General features: G+C 41.5%; 1 protein-coding gene across 3 annotated transcripts in view; it reads right to left on the minus strand.

Moving 5' to 3' along the window:
* tenm2b (teneurin transmembrane protein 2b) overlaps window positions 1-20,509 on the minus strand; it is a 1,820,998-nt gene that overhangs the window by 1,294,504 nt on the left and 505,985 nt on the right. For all 3 annotated transcript variants that reach the window (XM_051934201.1, XM_051934200.1, XM_051934199.1), the window contains exon 3: window positions 6,788-7,092. In XM_051934201.1, coding sequence (XP_051790161.1) covers window positions 6,788-7,013 — 226 coding nt within the window. In that variant the 5' untranslated portion in view covers window positions 7,014-7,092. The remainder of the gene's footprint in view (window positions 1-6,787; window positions 7,093-20,509) is intronic.

Below are 20,509 nucleotides of genomic sequence, written 5' to 3' on the forward strand. Positions count from 1 at the left end.
AAAGAGTTACATGAGACTATTGTTCGCAGGTAATAATTACAATAATTACAACAATTCATAATTACCATTAATTACTTTTTTTTGGTGTTATTATTCCTTTGCTAATATTAGTGTAAACAGTTTTCAATTGTATGTTCAGCATGATAAATCTCTAAAAAAGATGGCTGCCTCTTTCGAATGCTATGCTTTCTCATCTCTCCTCCATATAAATCAGACAAATCAGTCACGGATAAGCAGTAGTGAAAAATAAAAGACACTGAATTGGTCCGATCGATATCCCTTTCGCTGATTTTCACAGTGTATGTTTCATGTTAGGGTGCCTGTTTAAAAATGAGGCACAGCACTCCCATAAAACACCATTTTATTTTTCTCTGGAACTCTTTTGCATATAAAAGGCAAAGAAAGTTTAGAAGTGAGCTGCATTCCAAAGAGATCAGCTTTTTTCCCACACTAAGTTAATAAGTTTGTAGGCTGAACAACAAAACTTCACTTTTGTTACTTTTTTTTTAATTCAATACTAACTGTGCTATTCGTCTAAGACAAAGCTGAAGGCTAAATAATCAAAGTAGACCTCAGCGTTAACATTTGCAGGGCACCATCTATTGGAATGTGTTTTGTAATGCATATGGTAATAAAATGCATTGCATTTGTCAATCCAACAGATGGCACATCACAAACATTTGTAGTAGTAAAATGACAAATGCAATACATATGTCTCTGTTATACGCCATTTGGTATGGGATGTGTAAAAATAGTGTTAATGTTTCTGATGTGCCAACTGTTGAAATGACAAATGCAATGCATATGTCTTGATTATATGCCATTTGGTATGAAATTCTTAAAACCACTGTTAATGTTTGTGATGCACCACCTGTTGGAATGATGAATGCAATGCATGTCCCTGTTATATGCCATTTAGTACCAGATTAAAAAAAGCAGTGGTAATGTTTGTGATGCACCATCTGTTGGAATGATGAATGCAATGCATGTCCCTGTTATATGCCATTTGGTACCAGATTCAAAAAAGCAGTGTTAATGTTTGTGATGCACCATCTGTTGGAATGATGAATGCAATGCATGTCCCTGTTATATGCCATTTGGTACCAGATTCAAAAAAGCAGTGTTAATGTTTGTGATGCACCATCTGTTGGAATGATGAATGCAATGCATGTCCCTGTTAGATGCCATTTAGTACCAGATTCAAAAAAGCAGTGTTAATGTTTGTGATGCACCATCTGTTGGAATGATGAATGCAATGCATGTCCCTGTTATATGCCATTTGGTACCAGATTCAAAAAAGCAGTGTTAATGTTTGTGATGCACCATTTGCTGGAATGACAAATACAATGCATATATCTCAATTATATGCCATTTAATATGGGATTCATAAAAGCAGTGTTATTGCTTGTGATGCGCCATCTGTTGGAATGACAATTACAATGCATATGTCTCTGGTATATGCCATTTGGCATGGGTATGTAAAAGCAGTGTTAATGCTTGTGATTTGCCATCTACTGAAATGACAAATTCAGTGCATTTTATTACTGCAGATGTTTGGGATGACAGAGATTTACCAACTGGACAGACATAGAGGTACACAGACGTTTATACTTTTATTAAGGTGGATTTTAGATCGATGTATTGCTTGACTGTCCCAGGGCAGCCATCAAGAGGACACACCAGCGCTCCTTTTGAGTCAAGCAGCTTACATTTTGGGATGCTGATAACCGTATTCATTTTTCACTTGGATGATATTATTGAAATGGTGTGTGTTCCAAACCATTGGGATATATTTTGAAGTATTTTTTATTAACTACATTTTTTATCAGTTTTAAATAATTTTGTTTTAATTATAATTTTGTTTCATTGGTGATGCTCCTTCTACGTTTTCAAATTTTATTGAGAATGAAATGCAGGCAATATCTCTACTGTGATTCAAAAACCAAGCGACTACCAAGTTATGAAGTTTTTCCAGTAATAAGAATTTCTTTTAAACTACAGCTTTGAAAAACCTTCATTTTTAATAGCTATCTGAATACACAGAATTAACCATATAAACATTTGATAACAAGATTTTCAAACATAAATGTAATAAATCAGAGTTGAATTAGTGCCATCAGTGACCCACATGCCCGCTCCCCTTAGCTCAGTGGGCTCTCTGGTGTGAGGTTCAAAAGCATGAGGGGGTCTGCTTTGCAGCACTACTGCAGCTTTCAAGAAGATAAATTCAGTTACAAATGCATGTCAAAACTGGCAGTGTGAAATTAAATCATGATGTTAGATGAGTACGCCATGGAAAGGCTGGATCCACATATACACTTTAAGTTGATTTAACACTATTTTATTCTGTGATGTGTCTCCTATAATTTAATATAAAAGGTTAATCAACCAGAGTTTGACATTAACTTCAGCTTTGCTGTTCATCTGACTCCCGGTGCACTTCGCTGGTGACATGGCTGCCATAGTGAAGTCTTCAGTCGTGGTTGTATGCCTTGTGTGTTTGTGTATGTGTTCCTAAACACTGGTAGGCACTTTTAAGTTATTGCTTTTATTAAACACATTTCTATCAGCTTGAAATAATTTTGTTTTAATTATAATTTTGTTTAATAGGTGATTCCCCTTTCATATTTGTGAGAACAGTTATTACTGATGTCACACACACGTGATTAATGGACTGTTTCAAGGATTGTGTAATATCACTCCGAGTCATGAGGGGGCGCTGTCAGACTTATGCATTCTCTGGACCCATGATGTCACTCCCACTTTGGCCAATAACCCCACCTCTTCCTGTCAAGGCACCTTTAAAACCTGGAGACGAGGCAGCCAATAGACTCCAATCTGCAGACATTACCTCCAGCGTCAGCACATGATCGTCTGTTCTCTGTGTTTCCGTCAATACTGCCATTTTTTTTCCAATTGCAATACACAGTATCACCACCAGGGGCCCAACTCTTCATCTGTTCCTTTCGTTTTTTTTTAATTCTGGTAATAAGACAACTGTGCTGGATGATCGCAGAATTCTTTCCTTATTGAAGAAAAACCTCTTGATAACATTTAGCCAAACCAAGAACACTCTCTGCGAGGTAGGCCTATCATTTCCAAAGTCCGCAATGAAGAGAAAACCTCATGAAAGTAAATAGAGTGGGTTTACCACAAAGTGCAAACCGCTGGTAAACCTCAAGCATAGGATGGGCAGATTCGACTTTGCTAGAAAACATTTTTAAAAGCCTGTCCAGTTCTGGAACAATTTTCTTTGGACAAAGGAAACTAAGATTAATATGTAGAGAATGATGGAAAGAGAAAAGTATGAAGAAGAAAAGGAATAATGCCAACCACATCATCTGTGAAACATGGTAGAAACAGTGTTATACTTTAAGTTGATTGAACACTGGCTATTTTATTCCATGATGTCCATCCATCCATTTTCCAACCCGCTGAATCCGAACACAGGGTCACGGGGGTCTGTTGGAGCCAATCCCAGCCAACACAGGGCACAAGGCAGGGCGCCAACCCACCGCAGGACACAGACACACATACACACACACCAAGCACACACTAGGGACAATCGCCAATCAACCTAACCTGCATGTCTTTGGACTGTGGGAGGAAACCCACACCGACACGGGGAGAACATGCAAACTCCACGCAGGGAGGACCCGGGAAGCGAACCCAGGTGTCCTAACTGCGAGGCAGCAGCACTACTACTGCGCCACCGTGCCACCCTTATTCCATAATGTGTCTCCTATAATGTAATATAAAAGACTAATCAGTCAGTCAGTGTCCAATCTGCTATATCCTGGAGCCAATCCCAGCCCACCACAGGACACACACACACCAAGCACACCAAGCACCCACTAGGGACAATTTAGGATCACCAATGCACCTAACCTGCATGTCTTTGGACTGTGGGAGGAAACCCACGCAGACACGGGGAGAACATGCAAACTCCACGCAGGGAGGACCCGGGAAGCAAACCCAGGTCCCCTTGAAAATCTATTTTTAATACAATTAATATTTTAACATTCACCTTCATCTATTTTTATTAACAAATAAATTTAATAATAATAATAATTTTTTGCATTTATATAGCGCTTTTCTCACTACTCAAAGTGCTTAGCAATTGCAGGTTAAGGGCCTTGCTGAAGGGCCCAACAGAGCAGAGTCTCCTTTGGCATTTACGGGATTCGAACCGGCAACCTTCCGATTGCCAGTGCAGATCCCTAGCCTCAGAGCCACCACTCCGCCTTAAAACTTACACGGTCTGGTTACTAAATAATACCAGGGGTGGTTATGGGATCCCTGGGGCTTTAGTCCAAAACAAGTTTTGATCATCACTGCTTAAGTCAGTCAGTCAGTGTCCAACTCGCTATATCCTAACTACAGGGGTATGCTGGAGCCAATCCCAGCCCAACACAGGGTACACACACACCAAGCACCCACTAGGGACAATTTAGGATCGCCAATGCACCTAACCTGCACATCTTTGGACTGTGGGAGAAAACCCACACAGACACGGGGAGAACATGCAAACTCCACGCAGCAAGGACCCGGAAAGCGAACCAGAGTATAATTTTGGCTTATAGGTGATCCCTCTTTCACATTTTTCGAGCACAGACTGGAGTTGTTACTGGTGTCACGCACACGTGATTAGTGGACAGTTTACCACTCCGAGTTATGAGGGGGTGCTCTCAGACTCTTACGGGAGACCACCTACAATAACCCCGCCTCTTCCTGTCAAGACACCTTTCTAACCCGGAGCCACCTAAGGTGTCCTAACTGCGAGGCAGCAGCACTACTACTGCGCCACCGTGCCACCCTTATTCCATAATGTGTCTCCTATAATGTAATATAAAAGACTAATCAGTCAGTCAGTGTCCAATCTGCTATATCCTGGAGCCAATCCCAGCCCACCACAGGACACACACACACCAAGCACACCAAGCACCCACTAGGGACAATTTAGGATCACCAATGCACCTAACCTGCATGTCTTTGGACTGTGGGAGGAAACCCTCGCAGACACGGGGAGAACATGCAAACTCCACGCAGGGAGGACCCGGGAAGCGAACCCAGGTCCCCTTGAAAATCTATTTTTAATACAATTAATATTTTAACATTCACCTTCATCTATTTTTATTAACAAATAAATTTAATAATAATAATAATTTTTTGCATTTATATAGCGCTTTTCTCACTACTCAAAGTGCTTAGCAATTGCAGGTTAAGGGCCTTGCTTAAGAGACCAACAGAGCAGAGTCCCTTTTGGCATTTACGGGACTCGAACCGGCAACCTTCCGATTGCCAGTGCAGATCCCTAGCCTCAGAGCCACCACTCCGCCTTAAAACTTACACGGTCTGGTTACTAAATAATACCAGGGGTGGTTATGGGATCCCTGGGGCTTTAGTCCAAAACAAGTTTTGAACATCACTGCTTAAGTCAGTCAGTCAGTGTCCAACTCGCTATATCCTAACTACAGGGGTATGCTGGAGCCAATCCCAGCCCAACACAGGGTACACACACACCAAGCACCCACTAGGGACAATTTAGGATCGCCAATGCACCTAACCTGCACATCTTTGGACTGTGGGAGAAAACCCACACAGACACGGGGAGAACATGCAAACTCAACGCAGCAAGGACCCGGAAAGCGAACCAGAGTATAATTTTGGCTTATAGGTGATCCCTCTTTCACATTTTTCGAGCACAGACTGGAGTTGTTACTGGTGTCACGCACACGTGATTAGTGGACAGTATACCACTCCGAGTTATGAGGGGGTGCTCTCAGACTCTTACGGGAGACCACCTACAATAACCCCGCCTCTTCCTGTCAAGACACCTTTCTAACCCGGAGCCACCTAAGATGAGGTGATGTCACACACACACGTGAATAATGGACTGTTTCAGGGATTGTATAATAGCTGTAATATCACTCCGAGTCATGCGGGGGCACTGTCAGACTCATGCATGTCTTTTCCTCATTCTCTTGACCGAAGACCAGCCATAGCAAGACCCATGATGTCACTCCCATTTTGGGCAATAACCCCGCCTCTTCCTGTCAAGGCACCTTTAAAACCCGGAGACGAGGCAGCCAATAGACTCCAATCTACAGACGTTACCTCCAGTGTCAGCACATCATCGTCTGTTGTCTGTGTTTCCTTCATTTCGTGCCATTTTTACTTCCAGTTGCAATACACAGGTTCACCACCGGGTGCCCAATTTTTCAACCATTCCTGTCATTTTTATTACACTGGTAACACATTTATTCTGATTCATAAAACCACTGACTACCAAGTTATAAAGTTAATGCAGTAATAAAGATTTCCTCTAAACTAAAGCTATGAAAAGCCTTAAGCTTTGCTAATTATACAAACATTAAATAGTAAAAATAAAACCAAATGAAAATAAGATTTTCCAATTATTCATAACATTAAGTTTAATAAATCAGAGTCAACTTGTGACCTCATCCTGGTTGGGCAGTGCAGTGCCATCACTGACCCACATGGAGGATTAGTTGAACCCTGTCAGGGTCTACCGGTTCAAATATATGAGGGGTCATCGGTGTGGTACCACAGCAGCTTCAAAAAAGATGAATTCAGTTGCACCTCTACAGTAATACTGCCAGTGTGAATTTAACTCTTATAATATTAAAGTAACCCTTTAAGGTGTATGTATGGAAAGTGTGTATCCATACATCCAGCATGCAGATGAAACTCTAGCTGTTTTAATGTGTGAAACGTCTTTCATAATTTAATAGAAAAGGTCCATTAGCCAAAGTCTGACAATTACCTTGTCTGGGGTACTCATCGGACTCCCGGTGCACTAAGTCGGTGACACGGCCGCCGTAGTGAAGTCTGGAGTCGTGGTCATATGCCTTGAGGGTTTCACTGGAGCTGTAGGATTTCTGTGTAGGGACCCGGCAGTCCTCGCTATCGAGAGAGGAACTCGTATAGTGAAACTCCTTCCCACAACGTCCTCTCGTTAAGGAACGATGCTTTCGATCCTTTATATCCATTGCTGTTGCTTGTCTTATGCTTGTGAAAAAAAATAAAAAGAAGCTGCTTCAAGATCTTCTTAAAATTGAATCCCAGAACCTAAACAAAATAAAGAGAAAAAGAAAATGAATGCAAAGTGGCTTATCGCCGGACGTTTAATTCCCCTTTTGTTTCCGCACAAACAGAAAATCTGATTAGTCAATAATAATTAAAAAAGTTTCCATATTCAAAACGCCCCATAAACGGCGCAACGGGGTCCCTCCCCAGATCCCTTATGTCATTTATTGTATTGCTCTCCGGGGAGTCGAGACACCGTCCTCCATATGTTCTGGGAATGCCCTCCTGCTTCTCTCGTCTAGCGAGCCTTCTCTCCTGGATTGTATCTTGTATGTCGCAAATTACAATTTCTTGCAACCTTCTTCTGCTTATTCCAGGTGACTGTTCTGATTATTACTTTTCAACGAAACAACAAAAAAAAAAATCAGGTTGCACAGTTCCACAAATAATTTTGAACTCAACATGAATAATCCCAGGCCTCGTTAATAAGACACGCTGGTAACAACCGCATGCAGCCAAAATAAATGAAACCTCTCCAAAATCTCTCCAGTTATGAAGCAGGGCAGCTAACAAAATGAAGACTTCAGTTAATTAACAGCCTCATTCATTCAACGGCTCACAGTGCACGGGGGGTAGATAGAGATACAGAGGGTAAGCTGATGGATGGGGAGTGCGCGGGCCTTACGGCATTATGTTTATAATTAGAACACAAAGGTGAAATGCATTTGTTCTAAAATCGTCTAAGTCAGGCAGTGAAGTGACTGGGCTGGAAGTCAAACCCAGATTCATAGCAGCCCTAAATGAGGCGCCATGATGCTACCTGCAGGATAAACCTCAGTCTGTGGAGAAATTCCTGCACTCATCCCCAGCCCGAGCCAACTTAGCACATTCGACGGGTGCACGCTGCCAGAGTTTTCCCAGCAGCTTTAAGTGCAAGGCAGGATATGACCTAAGATGGAAGCATTTTAAGATAAAGAAACTTTTATCTGTGGCACCTCTGCATGAGAAGCACCTTTTTCCACCCTCTCAAAGATATGCAGTTTTTAATGTCTGAAAAACATTTGGGATTAAATCACCTAGAGATCTGTACACAGACAACGCCTTTGCATCCTACGAACAATTACATTCCAAATTTAACTTTCCAGCAAAACATTTCTTTCACTACAGAAACTTTGTTGAACAGAACCTGTCCAATTTTTCTCACCTCCCACCTACATCGATGCTGGAAAAAATATTGCTCAGTCTCGAGGACTCAGAAAGTATCTCTGCAATATATAAAACCATTTTACAGTCTCTCCCTTTCAAAGATCCACGAGGACAGTGGGAAAAGGATCTCTCACTCAACATCTCAGAAAAGGAGTGGAAGGCAGCAATGCAGAGAATCCACTCGAGCTCCATATGCGCAAAGTATACAATTATGCAACTCAAAATTATATATCAAGCACATCTGTCTCGCTTAAAACTGTCCAAAATGTTTCCAGAGCAAGATCCAACCTGCAAACGTTGCAATCGAGCTCCAGCCTCACTAGGCCACAAGTTCTGGGTGTGCACCACATTAACATCATTCTGGACCAAATTCATTAAGTGCCTTTCAGACAGCCTTGGGGTCCCAATCCCTCCTAATCCATTAACAGTTGTGTGTGGTGGGCTCACAGAGGGGCTTAAAGTGGAGTAGGACAAACTAACTGTGATTGCCTTTACTACACTATTGGCATGTAGACTTGTCTCGCTGAACTGGAAGAATCCGAACTCACCTCTTCTAAGTCAGTGGGTAACTGATGTTATATATGTTATATATTATCTGAAACTGGAAAAAGATCAAATTCACACTTAGAGGATCTGTGCAGAACTTCTTCAAAACCTGGTCAAAATCTGATCAATAACATTATAGAATAAACTTTTAGAGCACTTTTTTCCTTTATTTTTTATCTTTATTCACTTATTAATTCATCTATGTACTTATTTTTACTAGCTTTAAGTTTTACTCTGCTGGCTTAGCTCACTTTCTCAGGGGTGGGGGTTTATTTGTTTTCGATCTTATTTTTGTAAAAATATATTTATTTGTATAGAATGTTGTGTGATTTCAATAAAATCAATAAAATAAAAAAACGATATGACCCAAGATATCCCACCAGCCCCTAATTGGGTTGAGATAAGACACAGTATGTGTGGTTGGGCAGACATTTTAATGCTTAGTACAGGTAGTCCCAAGGTTACGGACATCCGACCTACGACTTATGAACGAGGCCACAGCTGCGACGCATGCGCCTCAGTAACTGCCGCTCCATCATCTTTGGCCTGGGGATGCTGCAAGCGGTGGCTGGAGGGGGGGGGGGGGCGATTTTGCTGCTCACGCAGTGTAGTGTCCCTCGGGCAGCTCCTGATGGCAAGCGGTGACTCGTGGTCCATAGTCACCGAGGCCATAGCTATCGCTCGTGTGCAGGACGATGGTTCGCTGCCCGCCCACTATGCCGCCGCAGCTACTGCTTCTGACTGGACACAGGACAGATAGCGTGGAGGGGGGCGTTTCACTACCTGCCCAGAACACACGGCTGGTAATGCTGCAAGCGATGACCCGGTTGTGGCTGAACGGGGCGGCGTGGGTAGCATTGTAGTGTGCCTCGGATGGCTGCCTGTTGAATTGTGGTTGGGCGATTCACTACCCGCCTTTGGCCGTACCGTGTTCATTATCGGTGGGTGGACGCTGTAGGTAACATACTGTAGTGGAGGTGACTGTGAGGTGGGCTGATGATGAACCCCCCCCGTCGCCACCCCCAGTCATTCTCGATAGCAAGCCTGCTTGTACTGTTACGTACATAGCAGGAAGTTGTCTCTCGTCAGTACATCAGACGTGTTGACGACTGGTGCCTTCCTGCTGTGATAGCGTGTGCTGTGCTGTACAGAAGAGCTCATCTATACATTTTGACTTTACCCTTCAACAATGTCTCTGAAACACAAATCTGATGCAAGTGCTGGTGATACAGTAAAGAAGAGAAAAACCATCACCATGGAAAATAAAGTAGAAATAATAAAAAGGTCAGAGAGAGGTGAAACTCCATCATTCATTGGCAGAGCACTTGGTTACAGTCGTTCAACAATAGCATTTATTAAAATAATGGACCTGTTCCAACTTACATACAAATTCAACTTAAGTACAAACCTACAGTCCCTAGCTTGTACGTAACCTGGGGACTGCCTGTACTGGTGTACCACAGGGCTGTGCACATCCTCCACTACAAATGACTCTACCACTGATGATTTGTCTGTCAAACTTCTTATAGTTGCAGATGACATTAAATATTCTTGTACTCAGCTGGTAGCACTGCGACCACTACCACCATAGGAGCTATGTGTGTCACGGGAATAGCTCATCCGAGGATGCCAAGGACAAAGATCCAGAGTGAGGATAAACATAAAGTGGAAGTTGAAAGAATTATCATATCTCATGGGGAGTTACCAAGAGTTTGGGTATTGTGGCATTTTGGGTATTGTGCAAAAATGGCTTAAACCTCCTGCTACAGATGTCACTTAATAGTGGACAGCTTACATCTGATATGATAAGGCAGAATGGAAAAAGCAGGAGAGTGTCTGGAGATTTATGATGAATAAGATATGCAAAAAAAGTAAACGCGTTACAATTACAGCTGACAATGTGCAGTCCAGGCTTTGAATTACAGATTGAATTTGTCCACGTTACCGACTGCATTATCCTCTTTAAATTTGACAACAGAAATGATTCACACCATTGTGAACACTCTAAAGACTAGTCATTCTGAATGCCGGTGTTTTCAACATGGCATCTTTCGACGGAGCAGACTTATAACGGCAAATCCCTCGTGGCCACAGACAAGCTGAACCTGCTGTGCCTTTAAATGTAAGCCTGTGGTACACCAGGACAGGTCTCACCATCTGACTGCCACCTACAAACCTGTTATTGACATCAGCAGCTCTTCATTAAAGCCAATTCTTATATCTGGCTTGTTGTTGATTTATCATAATATAATGGGCTCCTAGAAACCATGGATTCTGGCACTTCAACCAATCAATTGCATCGGTTGTGTATTAGCGGTAAAGCGAGGTTCTCTTTCCTCTGAGGTTTTGTTTTGCCGATGTGCTCGCCTCGCTTGTGTATTAGCAGCTAAGCGAGTTTCTCTCTTTTCTCTGCAGTTTCACTTTGGCGACAGAGATGCTTTTTTTGAGCTTTATGCTGTAGCCTTGCAGTTCCGGGCCAGACAGACAGACACACACTTCCACGCGTAGTCAAATACACACACAGTATATATACAGTATACATACAGTATATTCACACACATGCGTCATCCCTTGCAATTCAAGGTTTTACGATTCACTCATCTGCCTATTTGCAGATTTGTCATCGATAATTAAATGGAAATTGCAAAAATCTACAAACAACACTGTAGCAGCGCTACTTACATGGACTGCAAATCCCAGCAGTCCCGGAAGTAGTGCACCATTGGGCAGTTTTGGTGGTTGCCACAAGGGCTGGTGGTAAAACAAGAAAAAGAGGTTTTTTTTTCTTTTGGTTTCAGCACTTCACTGCACAAGTGGATTACAATGACCCTACTTTGCCTCATTTATGTTCTTGTTCATGTGATTTCACCTGGGTTAAGTCTATAATGACTGAAGAAACTTTTCATCACCTGTTTCCCTTGCTTACATTTAGTATTTGCTCTAACCTGTGACCTGGGGTGTCCATCTTAATTAAAGGACAAATGTGTGTCTGTGTGTGTGTCTGTCTGGTTGCTATGTCTTTGTTATATGTCATTTAGTTTGGGATTTGGTTTGTGATATGCCACCTGTTGGAATGAAAGATGCAGTGAATTTTATTACTACATGCATTAAAAACTGCATTCCAATAGATGGTGCACTGCAATTTTTAACGCTGAATATGCCCAATATAGAGTAAGTGCCAGATGGACAGAATTCAGCTTTTTAGCTTTCAGCCCATCTTAGATGGGTACCACAGCTCTCAAATGAAGAAAGAGGAGGCATCCTCTAATAGGAGCACTGAAGTAAAGTAGCAGGTCCAGCTACAAGTGCATTGCGACTGACGGGCTGCCTCTCCTTCCAGGCCAGGTGTAATGATAACAGAACAAGAGTTGGGGTGGAGGACATACATGTGGGTCTATGTAACAAATAATCTGGGCATGGGAATAAAAGTATCTCATGTTTTTAGATAGGGTCACCCCAAACCAGCCAGCAGTCATACTAAATGCACCACTTTAGTGCAGGTCATCCACCTGAAGCTAAACATGTTTGGGCCCAGCCAGTACTTAGATTGGAGACCATCTAGGATAAGCTTGGGTTGCTGCTGGAAGAGGTATTAGTGAGGTCAGCAGGGGGCGCTTACCCTGTGGCCTGTGTGCGGATCTGAACACCACAATGCAGTGACGGGGACACTGTGCTGCAAAAATGGATGAAATGTAAAAATAAGGTCCTGACTCTCAGTGGTCACAAAAGATCACTGGGCATCCTCTGTAAAGAGTAGGGTGTTTCCAAGTGTGCTGGCTAATTTGCCCACCATGGCCTGGTTATTCTGGCACCCTAATTGTCCCCCGTCTCTAATTGGCTCTCTCTCTCACCACTTGACCACCTACTAGTTCATGTGTGGCGAGCGTACTGGCACAAAAATGGCTGCCATCACATCATTCAGGTGGATGCTACACACTGGTGGTGGCTGAAGTGGCTGCCCAATCCCTATGTAAAGCGCTTTGAGTGTATTGAAAAGCAAAATATAAATGCAATGTCTTCTTCTTCTTCAAACCCCTCCATGACAAAACAGTCTTCCGCATTACAATCTGAGACTATTCAAGGCTCAGCATCATTATGTCGTACAGGCCGATGTGTTTTGGGTTTACCCGTTCCTCAGGGACAGGCATGCAAAATTGTTATAAAACAAATCCATCATCAAAAACTAAAGTAAAATATACAGCCAGAATGTAACACTCATTATCATTTATCACTTACACTGAACTCGTGACACCGTGTCTCTCAGATTTTAAATGTAAATTCCTGAAGCAGTCTTTTTCTTTTGCTTTCAAAAACAACACTTATATATAACTGGAGCTCTTAATGAAGGAGCACATCAATCACCAGAAATTATTTAACCTCAATTAACTCTTTTAGATCTTTAACTCATTTTTAAGTCTCGTATACTTGTTACTGAAATCCACCTCAAGAAAACAACAATAAAACTGAGAAAAAAACTGACTGGACCAACTGAACCAACAGCTGGAAACACAATCAATAATAAAAACATAGTCACAATTAGTACAATAATGAAAGTGATGCAGACCGTCGACCAGACAGAATTAAACTCTTATTCCGAACCATCTCATTATTGAAGTTTTCACTCAGTATATTTCAGCAAGAACACCAAAGAAACAGCAGACACATTACATGAAATTTCATTAAATATACCAACCTTACATGGTTGATGGCTACCCTGTCATATTTTATAAGAAATTCTCCACTCAGCTAGCTCCCCTCTTATTAGCAACATTTACAGAAGCTAGAGACAATCAAATTCTACCTCAAACTTTTCGCCAAGCATTAATCACCGTCTTTCCTAAACAAAATAAGGACTTATTACAATGTGCATCATACAGACCAATTTCACTTCTGAATAATGATGTTAGGATACTCTCCAAAGTCCTAGCTAGAAGGATGGAGAAAGTGCTGCCTTCGGTAATATCACAAAATTAAACTGGATTTATTAAAGATAGACAATTAGCTTCCAATCTTCGATGCCTGTTTAATGTAATATACTCACCTGCAAAGTCAAACACCCCGGAGATATTATTATGGTTAGATGCAGAAAAAGCATTTGATATGATTGAAAGGAACTACCTTTTCACTACATTGGAGAAATTTGAGTTTGGCCCGAACATTTGTCCATGGATCAAACTACTGTATACCAATCCAGAAGCTTCAGTTTGTATTAACAAAATTAATTCAGACTACTTTAAATTAGAATGTGGTACCAGACAAGGATGCCCCCTGTCACCACTACTTTTTGCAATCGCCATTGAACCACTGGCAGTTCACTGTCGAAATGCTTATCAGATAAAGGGGATTATCAGAGAATAATAATTCTTTACATATATATAGCGCTTTTCTCGCTACTCAAAGCACTCTCCACACAGGGAGGACCCGGGAAGCGAACCCACAATCTCCTTACTGCAAAGCAGCATAACTACCACTGCACCACCTGTGAAGACTTGCACAGACTCCCACAGTCCAAAGACATGAAGTTTAGGTGCATTGGTGTTTCTAAATTGTCCCTAGTGTGTGCTTGGTGTGTGTGTGTGTCCTGCAGTGGGCTGGCGCCCTGCCCAGGATTTGTTCCTTACCTTGCTGTGTTGGCTGGGATTAGCTCCAGCAGACCCCCGTGACCCTGTAGTTAGGATATAGCGGGTTGGATAATGGTTGGATGGATGGACTTGAACAGAACATTTCTCTATATGCAGATGATATGGTACTGTATATATCAGACCCACAAAATACTGTGCCTGTAGTCCTAACAGCACTTACAGAATTTCAAAAGATTTCTGGTCTCAGAATTAATTTGAATAAAAGTGTACTCTTTCCAGTGAAATCTCAAGCATACAATATTAGATTGGACACCTTCCATTTTATCATCGCAGATCATTTTAAATACCTAGGGGTTAATATCACAAGTAAACATAAAGCTCTTTATCAATAAAATATCGCCATCTCTATGGAAAAAATTAAGCAAGACAGCTTCAGCGACAGACTGCTGTCACCGTCCTGCTCCACTGACAGACTGAGGAGATCGTTCCTCCCCCAAACTATGCGACTCTTCAACTCCACCCGGGGGGAGTAAACGTTAACATTATATAAAATTATTGTCTCTTTTTACCTGCATTATTATCAATCTTTAATTTAATATTTTCTTTATCAGTATACTGCTGCTGGAGTATGTGAATTTCCCCTTGGGATTAATAAAGTATCTATCTATCTATCTATCTATCTATCTATCTATCTATCTATCTATCTATCTAAGCATTGGGGAGGCCATTCAGTTCCTTGCAGTCAATGAACTGGCTCTGCGTGGTCACAATCACGAAGGTGGGGAGGAGGGACTTTTCCTTAAGTTCTTTGATTACACAATCAAAAAAGATGCCAAAATACATCCCAGACAACGCAAAATACACATCCAATGTAATTCAAAATGAAATAATTGAGACTCTTGCCAAAATGGTTGTTAAAAGATATCAGGACCAAATATGAAAAAGCTGACTCTCCTGGACTTTGCATTAAAAGTGATGGTACCAGGGATCGTTGTAACATTGAGAATTTGTCTGTAGTGATTGGATTTGTCCAGAACTCCATCACTGAAGAACATCTGATTGGCTCTCATATGTTGTATTCATTTGACTTTATTGATATTTAGATGTTGCTCTATATTTGTTCACAAAAAATAATAATACAAGTTCCATTGCCTCTGTTAATTTTATTGAACAATAGGTTATGATTAATGCTACAATTTTTGCTTTTATATGTTATATAAAACTATGTTGTTATTATTATTTGACCCCCCCTACAAAAATGGGGATGGATGGATGGATGGATGGATGGATATTTTTTGCCCCCCCAGACAAGCCAAATGCCCACCCACATATGATGTTCTGGTCACACCTCTGCTAAACACTTGGACCTTTGTCCATTTGCTGAGATATTGGGGGCACCACACACCCCTTTCCAGCGGCCTCATGACCCTTCATGCTCTCCCAATCCATCTACTGACTTCACAGGAAGAGTCACTAGAGTTATGAATGTCACTGCCGAGGTCACTAAACCTCCCAATGAGGTCAACACTCTCTTCGCAGACAGACACACTGCTGATGGCCGTGCCCAGGAGGTCATTAAAGGCCTGGATGTTGCTTTTTATCAGGATGCTCAAAAGCCCAGACACTCAGACTCCTCACTCAGTCTCTCGTGCGCCATCACTGATGGTCCATCACAATGCAGGTAATGTGCATGATGTGGTACCCAAGGATTCTCCATAGAGACACAGTACCAAAGGAGTCCAGTCTTCATCTCAGGTCACTGGATAGCATCCATGTCTCACAAACAGGAAGCATGAGGACCTTCGTCCTCTGGCAGAGATATCAGGACTGCCACACACCCCTTTCCAGTGACCTCATGACCCCCCATGCTCTCCCAATCCGTCTACTGACTTCATAGGAAGAGTCACTAGAGACATGAATGTCACTGCCGAGGTAAGTAAACCTCTCAATGAGGTCGACACTCTCTCCACAGACAGACACACTGCTGATGGCCGTGCCCAAGAGGTCATTAAAGGCCTGGATTTTGGTTTTTATCAGGACACTCGCCAGCCCAGATATTCAGACCCCTCACTCAGTCTCTCGAGAGCCCCGATCAGAGCCTCCATTGACTCAATGAAGCATCGCCAGCAAAGTCAAGATCAGTGAATCTTTCTTCTCCAACTGATGCCTCACAGCCGAAGTGACCAAAGGTAAGACTAGTGATCAATTAACTCTTTCAGGGCTGATGTTGACTTTTGTCAAAAGGAGGAGTTGACGATGGTAATCAAGTGTAAACTGTGACAGAACCAACCGTTATGTTTTAGTAGGACTCTCATTGCTAGAAGGAAAGTTAGCTTCATTGGTTTGACCGAAATTTCCAGCACTTGTGCAAGTACAGTAGTAAGGCACAAACAAGAGCAAAAATGGCACTGACATCTGGCGAGAGATCAAAGCGAATACGTAAAGCAAAATACCCCATGGACGAAACTTTGCCTATTATCTCTAAACTGGACTATGACTTGTCGGACTCCGATTTTCATACAAGTGATTGAAAACGAATGTGAGATTCCAGCTTCAGCTGACTGGTCCCCAGCTAATCATGGTGCTGAATAAGTTCATGTAGCTGACATGCCTACAGCAATATTCACCAGGAGGACTGCCACTTAACAATTATAAGAGGTAGAAACCAGATGGCAATACACTGAGACCATGACCGCTGATGATGCTGCCCCAGCCACACGAAGACAGCCTGGTAGCAAGCCTGCCATACATTCTTAGCAGTGGCAGCCGCAGCATGCAGCAACAGACATTTTATATTGATTTCTGTGTGAAACCGTTGCTTTTCAGAAACTATGCTTTTTGGAAAGAATATTCAGCCCTCAAAGAGTTAAACAAGTTAAAATCCACTCACCTCTTACAGTAGTTGCATGTTTCTGTTACATATAATAACATTTTTTCTTACTGGTTTTTGGCTTATTTCTCTAGGGGTAAACGTAACACAAAGGAGGTTAAACAGGGGTGTCACCTGGACGGAGCCTCAGCATTTCAGTTTGTCCTCTTTGTCTTATTTACAACAGTCTCAGAAGCGGCACACTTACTAACATTTCAAAATACACGGCCGGGTGTGGAAAAGAGGAGCATCCAGAGAAAAAAACATCACACAGGCAAAGAGCGAATATGCAATCTTCACACAGATAGTAACCAGCCTGGGATGAAAACTCAGCCTCCTGAGGACATGAGGTAGCAGGAGTAATAACAGGGGATACCCCACCACCTCAGAAACATTCATATTATTAATACTCTGTGACTTACGTGGAAGAAAACCTCCCCGCAACAGCTGTGTTTATCTGGATTGATCTTCTGCCCTTCGTGAAGCTCCTGCCTTTGTACCGAGATACGGCACTTAAATTAGTCAGACAGAAGCAGATGACGATGGAGAGAGTGACTCAGGCTCTAGGAGAAGGCCGCAAGTCTCTTGACAGGATTCAATCTATAAAATATTAATCATTTTACCAGTTTGTGGAATGTCATAATCCGATTTAATTCCTCAGTTTCTGTTCCAGTCTGGTAATTGGACTGTTGGACTGATTTGCTGAGACTTTTGATGTGCATTGTTCTTTTATATTAACAAGCAGTTTTAAAGGAAAAAATTCTGCTACTTCTCTAAGTGTTGGGATCAACACCAGGGATTTGGTAGACGCTTACTGTCGACCAGACTCCAGAGGGTAGCTGGATAGAGGGCACGGTGTGGGTGTTTGTAAACCTATTACTGTCATTGCCATTGATCACGTCTACTTTGTAAAGTCCTGGAACAAACTGAACCAATAAAAGAAGCGTTACTGTGCTTGAACTGGCTGAAGGGGCACAAATTCTCACAGACAACTCTACAAAATCTTGAAGAAAGAAGAGTTGGAGCTGTCATAGCTGCAAACGGCGCAACTCCATTTTATTGCCTAAGGTTTTTGGAATGGCATTTCCAACAAGCTCATAGAGATGTGATGGTCAGGTGTCAACAACATTTTGCCCATATAGTGTAAACAAATAAAGCTCATGAAAAATAGAAATATTCTAACAGACAACAATCTCCCTCAAATACACACAAAAATTACAGAAAGGGAAGGAAAAACAACTGACTTCTCCAAAGGAAAGAGAACAGTTGCAGCGATGCGTTATGCAGGCGTATTGTCGTAGGTATGAAGAGCCCCAGTCATGTTTCATGACACAATTCTGCTGATTAAATCACTGGCTAAAGGCCACGTCACATTAGATGACTGTTATAATGATTTTCAGTCGAAACCTAGATAGATAGATAGATAGATAGATAGATAGATAGATAGATAGATAGATAGATAGATAGATAGATAGATAGATAGATAGATAGATAGATAGATAGATAGATAGATAGAAAAGGCACTATATGATAGATAGATAGATAGATAGATAGATAATGTGAAAGGCACTATATAATAGATAGATAGATAGATAGATAGATAGATAGATAGATAGATAGATAGATAGATAGATAGATAGATAGATAGATAGATAGATAGATAGATAGATAGATAGATAGACCTCAATTGAGGGTGGCGAATAAAGGCGTTCGTAGATAATTTAGTTCAAATGGCTCTGGAATATGTGAAGAGCAACGGGTGCAGATCTTTATTTACGTGCGCCTTTATTCACTGCGCCCAATTGAGGTCGCCCTTTTGAGGCTCGCCTTTTTGTGCGCGCCCTTATTGAAGGATACCATCTTGTACGTCCGCAATATACCTTTAATTTTCTCTGGCGGTAATACAGGCATGCGCGTTGGTAATATGCCTTTAATCTCCTCTGACAGTAATACTGGCTTGTATGTGGCTGTAATATGCGTCACTGTATTGTGTACCTTTAATTTCCTCTCGCAGTAATACTGGTTTGTATGTCCGTAAAACGCCTCTAACTTTCTCTGACAGTAATATCACGCATCGCACCGTGCCCCGCGCATGCGCACTTCATCAGAAGACACCCACACACAGACACCTGGACGCACATAGGGATTTTATATATATAGATTAGATAGATAGAAGGCACTATATAATAGATAGATAGATAGATAGATAGATAGATAGATAGATAGATAGATAGATAGATAGATAGATAGATAGATAGATAGATAGATAGATAGAAGGCCCTTTATAATAGATTAGATAGATAGAAGGCACTATATAATAGATAGATAGATAGATAGATAGATAGATAGATAGATAGATAGATAGATAGATAGATAGATAGATAGATAGATAGATAGATAGAAGGCCCTTTATAATAGATTAGATAGATAGAAGGCACTATATAATAGATAGATAGATAGCTAGAGATAGATAGATAGATAGATAGATAGATAGATAGATAGATAGATAGATAGATAGATAGATAGATAGATAGATAGATAGATAGATAGATAGATAGATAGATATGAAATTCACTATATAATAGATGGGCAGATAGATATGAAAGGCACTACTGTATATAATAAACAAATAAATAAATATGACAAGATCAGATGACTACCAGTCGCATATTGTGACATTGGCTTAAAAGTCCTCAGTGCTAGCATGTCAGAGAAAGGATGGGCAGCTTTGTTCTTAATGTCCATCAGTTCTTTCTCCTCCTCTACTACCTCCAGAGGGACCACCGTGTGCCCCGTAACTGAGCCTGCCTGATGAGTTGGATGTACAACAGATTTGCTGTTCAGCTGCGGTCATTAACTGTTTTCAACCCTGGATGTCCCCCACAGGTTGCTATTCACTGCTCAGCCAATAATCTTTTAGTATAACCTGTCAGTTTGTAAAGTCCTGAGGGGATTGGCCCAAGCACTTTTGCCCTGCCCTGAAGTAGACATCCACCCCAAAGTTATTGCACCAGCCAACTCCTTAGGAATGACCAACTCACAGCATTTTCTGTTAAGCTGTTTCAAGTTAATTGATTTGAGAGACTTTTTGAATAAATTCTCATCTGCAGCAGGAGTCATCATATCCTATTTATTTCATTCCAAGAACGTCTTTGAAACTTAATCAGTGTGCATCTGTAAGAAGTGGGTTTTATGTCTGTATAATACAGCGTAATTGCCATGTGATAATAATGTCTGTGTGTTTATATAAGGAAAT

Source organism: Erpetoichthys calabaricus, chromosome 11, assembly GCF_900747795.2.
Source record: "Erpetoichthys calabaricus chromosome 11, fErpCal1.3, whole genome shotgun sequence".
NCBI classification, from domain to species: Eukaryota; Metazoa; Chordata; class Cladistia; order Polypteriformes; family Polypteridae; genus Erpetoichthys; species Erpetoichthys calabaricus.